At 38.7% G+C, this 7,509-nt stretch overlaps 1 protein-coding gene across 1 annotated transcript; it reads right to left on the bottom strand.

Annotated features, from left to right (window-relative positions):
• Window positions 1-242: 242 nt before the first annotated feature.
• Window positions 243-674, bottom strand: LOC138190763 (uncharacterized). The gene has a single exon (XM_069135026.1). It carries the CDS (start codon window positions 672-674, stop codon window positions 243-245), a length of 432 nt encoding a protein of 143 aa, XP_068991127.1.
• Between the last annotated feature and the right edge of the window lie 6,835 nt (window positions 675-7,509).

Raw genomic sequence — 7,509 nt, 5'->3', positions numbered from 1 at the left:
CTGATATGAAATGAATTTCTCAGTGTCTCTGTGGCGAAGGGGGGGATGTCTAGAGGTGTCACCTCCCCCCTCACAGGTCTGAGTGCAACGTGGAAGTCGAAGAAGGCCAGGATGTAAGCTGGTGTAGCAGTGTTGAAAATTTTTCTTAAAAAGCAGGCCCTGAAATATTTCCTCCGACCAGCGGTGGTAAGCCATTGCAGCTCGCGCCTGTAAGGGGAGATGTGCTCATCCCTCCTTACACCTTACATGTAACGGATTCCAGAGTTAGCCAGTCTTTGCAGTTTAGTGTCTAGTTCGTTTGTCAGGTCACAGTATACCAGTGAGCAGTAGTCAATGATTGGGAACAAGAGAGCTTGCACTAGGTGTTTGCGCAGTCCCAGGTTGGTGCTCTTCCTGAAAAAGTAGAGTCTGTACATGAGAGAGTGGGCACGCTTACACAATTGTGTAACGTGATCCTTCCAGTTTAGCTTGGCATCAAGCACCAACCCCAGGCTGCGGACAGAAGATTGGTACTTGACCCGGGCTCCTCCTATGTTGATGTAGGTGTTAGCAACAGAAGGCAAAGCATTTATGTAATAGGGGGAACCCAGGACAATTGCCTGAGTTTTGAGTACGTTTAGTTTGAGATGATTGTGTGCTGCCCAACGAGATACCCTTTCGGCATTAGCTGACATCCTTGAGGAACAGGAGTCGAGCTCCTCGATATGGCACTGTGTATAGATTTGCAGGAGAGAGAGGGGATCCCATGGGCAACCCGAATTGTTGTGCATATGTGTCATTGTTAAATTTAAAGATTGCCGAATCGAAACAAATGTTTAAGACTTTAACTAGTTCACTGAGTGGAATTGGGATCTTTTTATCTAGAGAGGCCCAACGGTTATTTACTGCGTGAATAGCAAGGTCTGTCGGAACATTGGTGAAAAGAGATATTACATCTAGCGATATTAAAATGTAGTTGTCTGGAATAATCAATTTTTTTATTGTTTCAACTAAAGTAAAGCTATCTTTGACTCTGGAGGTGGGGGGGGGGGGGGGGGGGGGGGGGTGATATTTGTGGTGAGCCATGAATTGATTAACTTGGATAAGGCGTAAGTCGGGCTATTGACAAAAGAGACTATAATTCGTAATGGGACTTCTTCTTTATGGATTTTAAGTAGCCCATATGCACGTGGGGGGACACTATTGTAGGTAGAGATGCTTCTGTGTATGTTTTTGTTTATTAATTTGGAGTTGAACCAATTGAAAGTGAGTTTGTTCACCCTAGTTTGTAGGGAGTTGCAAAGGTCGTATCTAGCAATTCTGTAGGTGTTAGAACACCTACAGAACTTTGGCTCGACAAATTGTATTTTATGAATTCGACTTATATCTTAATCCCCTTCCTATAAAAAGGTAAATTACTCTCTAAGCCTATCTTTTTTCAATCATAACAATTAATCAATTTGTACTTACCAACCTATAATATACAATAGCCTTAATAGTATTACATCTATAGTATTTAATGTCTGATTGTACTTTTCTTATAAAAAATTTATTTTGTTCTTGACAGTTAAATAAATAAATTAATCGTTCTGAGAAGGGCCCATATCCGGGCCGAAACGTTAACAAAAAATACGTTATACATATAATTGACCGCTCACCAAGATTCAATAATATATCTCTCTATCTAATAAAAAAGTTTCAAACAAATGAACAGGTAGAAAAAGATTATAATAACAATAGTAAAAAAAATACTATAATAACAATAGTATAAAAAATATTATAATAACAATAGTATACGCATGAAGTTGGCGGTGGGGTGAGATCCCGAAAACAAAACAAAAAGCATCTAGCAAACCCTTTGACAGCTGTCATCGGCTGTTTATGACAGTCTTTGACAAATATTTTTATAGGTATCTGTTTCTGACACGCAAAAAATAAACATGCAAACGAGAATTATCAAGATGATTCCTGACGGGAATTGTCTTTTTCGCGCACTGGCGTATTGTATATACGTCACTCGAGATCGACACGCAGAGGTGAGACTGACAATGAGTATCGTTTCAAATACATCATACTGGCAAACATGTCAGTAGAAGTAATAAAACAGAACTCGAGGAGAGTTATATCAGAGAAGAAATAGGTTTTTTCGGATCCTGTAAATCCTTGATCCGGTTAACCACTAAGTAAGGGCCTTCCCAGTTTCTTTGTAGTTTCGGACACCGTCCTTTCTGCCTTCGAGCTTGAAAGAGCCAGACAGAATCTCCGGGATTAAATTTTATATCCCTGGCTCGAATATCATAACGAGTTTTTAATTTGTCTGAAGCCATAGAATTTCTACTTATAGCAAAGCTATGAATTTCTTCTACTATGGGGAAAATAATAACTATGGCAAAATAAGTCGCCAAGTGCAATTGGGGATGCATGGCATCGGGGGTTTTGTATATGTGAGTGGATTCGTTTACGAAAACAATCTGAGCAGACCTGCAAAGGGAGCCAATAGCAATGTCGGGTTGATCGGAAACAACCGACCAACAGTTGCAGACCTGTCATCAAATCAGCACAAATAAATTCACCTGTCTCACAGACACTGTACATTGAAGTTAGGTATTTAAAAGTTTTGTTTTTATTCATTGTGATCATTTCTTTCATATTCGTCAGTATTTTGGATAGTTTTGGTTATTTTCAATAAATTTTGTGCAGTACGGATAATTCTCTTTATGCATATGCTACGTATGATTGAAAAAACTGTATTACTTAGGTTTTGGACACTTGATCAATGTTTGAATTTTGGTATGATGATACAGTGAACCTAATATGACAAAATCCGGTCACAGCAAATATACAAGAACATGTGATTCAAATGCCGAACGCTCGATCTGTTGTTTAAACTGTGAATCAAATTACATTCATTAAGGGCGTTGCCTAGCTAGAAAGCGTGGGCTACTCCGCGTCCCGCGTTAACCGTGGCGAGAGAGAGAGAAAGTAAAGAAACAACTGATTGTGAGTTACAAGTCTTACCAACCTGATCAACCCACGATAGTATCTGGAGAACCCCGAGGTATTTGAAACTAACAACATACTCAATATTTTCATTACCCAAAACAATAGTCGGTATCTGATCCAGCTTGACCAAGTTAACATTGAACGGACTGCCTAATATCATATCCTTCGTCTTGATGGTATTAATCTTTAGCTTATTTAATCGACACCACTCCGCCACCGCAGCAAGATCTTCATTCATCCTTTCAATTGCATTATCTAAGTCACTAATTTTACATGTTAAATAGATAACACCATCATCTGCAAAAAAGAGATAACTGCAATATCGCAGACACGTAGGAAGATCATTGATAAACAATGAGAATAATAGCGGACCAAGAACACTTTCCTGAGGCACTCCTGCAAGGCAATTCCTCCATGTAGACAGCTCTGCACCATCTCTCACAGCATGTCTTCTTCCAGTCAAATAGCAATACACCCAGTGAATAACTTCAATCGAGAATCCAAGATTATAAAATTTACCCAGCAACAGCAAGTGATCAACAGAATCAAATGCTTTCGTTAAGTCCAAAAACACTGCTATAGTGACCAACTGCTCATCAATACCAAACCTAATATCATCTACAAACTTTAAGACAGCAGTTTGCGTACCCATTCCGGGCCAAAAACCAGTCTGACGTTGATCCAGCACATCATAGTCATTTAGATATTTAATGATCTGATCAAGAACAATACGTTCACAGATCTTTGACATCGCACACAAAATCGAAATCGGACGCATGTCCGGAACTGATTACGGGCTACAAACTTTGGGTATAGGCGTTATGAGTGACGATCGCCATAGTGTCGAGAAAAAACCACTATTCATCGTCGAGTTGACAAGATCTGTGATCAACGGACCAAGCAGATCTTTAAAAGTTTTCAGCACATGAATTGAAAGCCCATCAACACCTTCAGCCCGCGAGGTGCCGACTGAGAGACACTTAACTACATCACAAACGTTAACACGCGAAAACGTAAATTGAGCGTTAACCTTCGGCTGGACAAATCCAGCTGTCACTTCATTAAACGGCGGAAGCTCTCTGCCTTCAATTATTGTTGTATAATAGTCATTTAGTTCTTCAACACTAAAGCGCAGCGCATCCCGCGACTTCGCAACGGCCACTGTTAACCCAAGTCTGTCCATTTCACCCCAAAACTGCTTCGTATGCCCCGCACGATTAAATACTGACTGAAGATAGTTTGCTTGACACTTCTTCCACATTGACTGAGCCTGACGACGCAGTCCTACATAATTTTCCCAAGTCTGCCGATGACCACTTCTCTTAAATCGCCGATAGCATCTGTCGCGTTCTCTACGAATATCTCGCAATTCCTGCGTTATCCAAGGAGCTGGGCGTCGTTTAGCAGTAAATTCACGAACAGGAACACACGGACTCACAATGTCTTTGATTAAGTCATTCAGCTTAACAAGTCGCGAATCTATAGACTGCAAGGTATCACCATAATCAATGTCCAGCTCTGGCAACCTCAGATTAATCAACTCTGCTGCTGCTCCGAAATCAGCTTCCTTCCACGACAAACATTTAAGTAGCCGCCTTGCCGGGTTCTGCTGCTTATATTTTAGGCAAAAGTAAATCAAGTCACGAGATGACAAAAAGGGTTGAACTGACTGCCCCCATGAGTCAAGAGCAGACAGGTGACTGACAGCACAAACATCAATCCAATTATTTGCATCAGCAGTGTGATTAGTTGGCTGTAGAGGAACAATACTCATACCATTTCTGGCAAAAAAGTCTCGTATTCTAATTACTTTATCATTATTCACTAACAAGTCAGCGTTAGAGTCACCAAGAACACACACAAACTTATAGTTAATCATTCTAGTCCCAAAGTCATCCTCAAACAAGCACATGTAGCCTGCTTTTGGTGGTCGATACACAATAGCAACCAGGATCTTATGCTGTGATGGACCCCATACTTCTGTGATAAGGTATTCAGGCAATATTATTTCTCCAGCACGAGTTGATGAGCTAAGAAGACGAGCATTGAGCTCCGTCCGCACATAAAGCACGACTCCGCCTCCACGTTTACTGTTATTAGTAGAAATTGACGTTGTAAGAGACCCAAATAGCTAGATAGACAGTTGTTGCAAGTTCGTGGAAGGCAGAATTTTCACCGACCGACCATCTTTTGACTTCCTTAGAAAAACAGCTCCATCAGAAATCCAAACATGTTTTCGATCCACATTAGGAAACGCTTTCAAAACACGATCTCTGAGCTGGTGAAGCTGAGCTGGCTGCCTACAGTTTACATAGACCTTGACTTCAGGCAAAGATTGGTCAATCTGCTTAGCATTCATATCCGGTTTACCCTTTTTCGCTTCAATAACTTTTTTGCAAGCATCCTTGCTCTTCAACGAAATAATAACCGAGCGAGGTCCTGCATGACCGCTACGACGTGAACCTACAATATGGCGCCTTTTTCTAATACTGAACGCATCCACAATCTCATCTCCGTCCAGCGCGGGATCAAGTACTTCAACCAGAGATATAGACAGTTTCTTGACATCCTCACCATTTGCTTCGGGTAACCCATTGACAACAAGCTGATGAGCAGCTTGATCACAAGCAGCACGAAGAAGTACAGCTTCATCAGCTGCAGACAGCTTAAACTCAGCTGCGTTCGACTCAACAGCTTCAAGGCGATTCTCCAAGTCATCAGTCCGTGCTGAAATAGCTTCAACTTTAGCATCAGTAGTAGCCTTGTTGTAGTCGGTAAGCTTATTGAAGTCAGTGCGAAGCGCCTTAAATTCAGTAGCAACTTTGGTAAGCTCGGTTCCGAATCCATCAAGTTTTTTATTAATACACTATAGCAATGAGACAACATTGCCATCAGTGACATCACAAGCTGGGCACTTTGTTTGTGGATAGACTCTGGCAGTGCGCGTACTATCAATATTTAACCTGACAACTACACAGTCAGCATGATAACTATCCTTACAAGGTGCCCCTGTGGTAAGCCCTTGTGAAGAACGTTCGATATAGTCATAGCAGAGCACACAGGTTACCCTAGTCATGCTGATCAAAACAAAGAGTTCTGTAAACCGGCCCACGCGCTTTACCTAACCTCGACACAAAGCCAAGGAAAAGAAAAACTATGTCTTATTTTAACAGACCGACGTTTGAGTCAAAAGTTTAATAATCAGCGTAACCGGAAAATTTTTACGATCAGAACAATATCACTTTAAATAAAACTCACAACTAACTTCTTATGCAGCTTTGAGAAAACTATGAGCACAAAGTAAACACGTACACTCTGTACTCAATAATGATGATATTCAGTAATAACTCCAGTGATTATTATGGGACGTTTTCTCTTCAAGCTTTTGGGTAAATCATCGATGCTTAATATCCTTACCGCAATTTTGTTTATGCCATTTGTGATGGTTCCAACGGCGTATGCTTGATCACCATTTTTGTGTTGTGTCATGTTGAACGACATTTTCAAACATCCGGATATTTCTACGAAAAATTGAAGTTATTAATTAAGGTTATTATATTATGAATATTAGACTGTATGAAAAAAAATGACTATTTTTTTCACAAGTCATGCTGAAAATATTGTTTGATATTGATATTAAGAGGTGCATCATCGCGATTTTCTATTTTCCATTTAAATAACACGTGAAAAATTTTTTACAAACTTTAATTCTATAATTCATCAGCGGATTGCTGTACTGATAAGACTGAAAAATTTTTGTAGGAAATTGAAAACTACAAAAAAAAATCTGTTATCATTTTGTGATAAATCTACTCTTTCAAGATGTAATCAAGGTTGAAGGTGAATTTATAATAAATTTCAAGATTTTGGTTTTTGCAAAAAAACATATCGTCATATCATCAGAAGACGTTGGACAGAAAGGATGTGTCGTCTCATATAATTATTTTCATCAATATTATCAGTCTTATCGTATAATTTGTGAGCTAATTATGGCACCAATAAATATTATAAATAAACCAAAAGAAAAAGCAGGATGCTGTAACAAAAATAGATGAAGCAACACCGAAATTTTCGAGCAATAAATCCATTGACTCGATCCGAAACAAAGACAATACGATGTAAGTTTTAATTATTACTTAAAACTTTTTTATTTGACAACAATTTTTATATATACATTTTTTAAAATTTTATTCGCACAACCATCAGACTTATCGCAAAATTCTATATGAAACCTTTTGTAGAATGTTTCACTTACCTTAATTATCTCTTACAAACTTTTATAAATTCCTGAAAGTTCCCCAGTTATTTGCATTTAAATGTAAATTTATTTCTAAAAATCTTATTTTAACCATTTCAAGTGATTATAAAATTGAAAATAACGATTTTCTTCATCGAATGTTATTCATTCATATTTTCTAAATCATTGAAAAATGGAACAAAATTTAATTGAAAATTCAAAATACATTTACCTTTTTCATAGTTCAGGAAATTTTTTTATGAGAAAATATTTGTATCCACTCCTCATTT

This window comes from Neodiprion pinetum, chromosome 4 (assembly GCF_021155775.2).
Source record: "Neodiprion pinetum isolate iyNeoPine1 chromosome 4, iyNeoPine1.2, whole genome shotgun sequence".
Taxonomy (NCBI): domain Eukaryota; kingdom Metazoa; phylum Arthropoda; class Insecta; order Hymenoptera; family Diprionidae; genus Neodiprion; species Neodiprion pinetum.
This window is presented reverse-complemented; position numbering and strand designations above follow the sequence as displayed.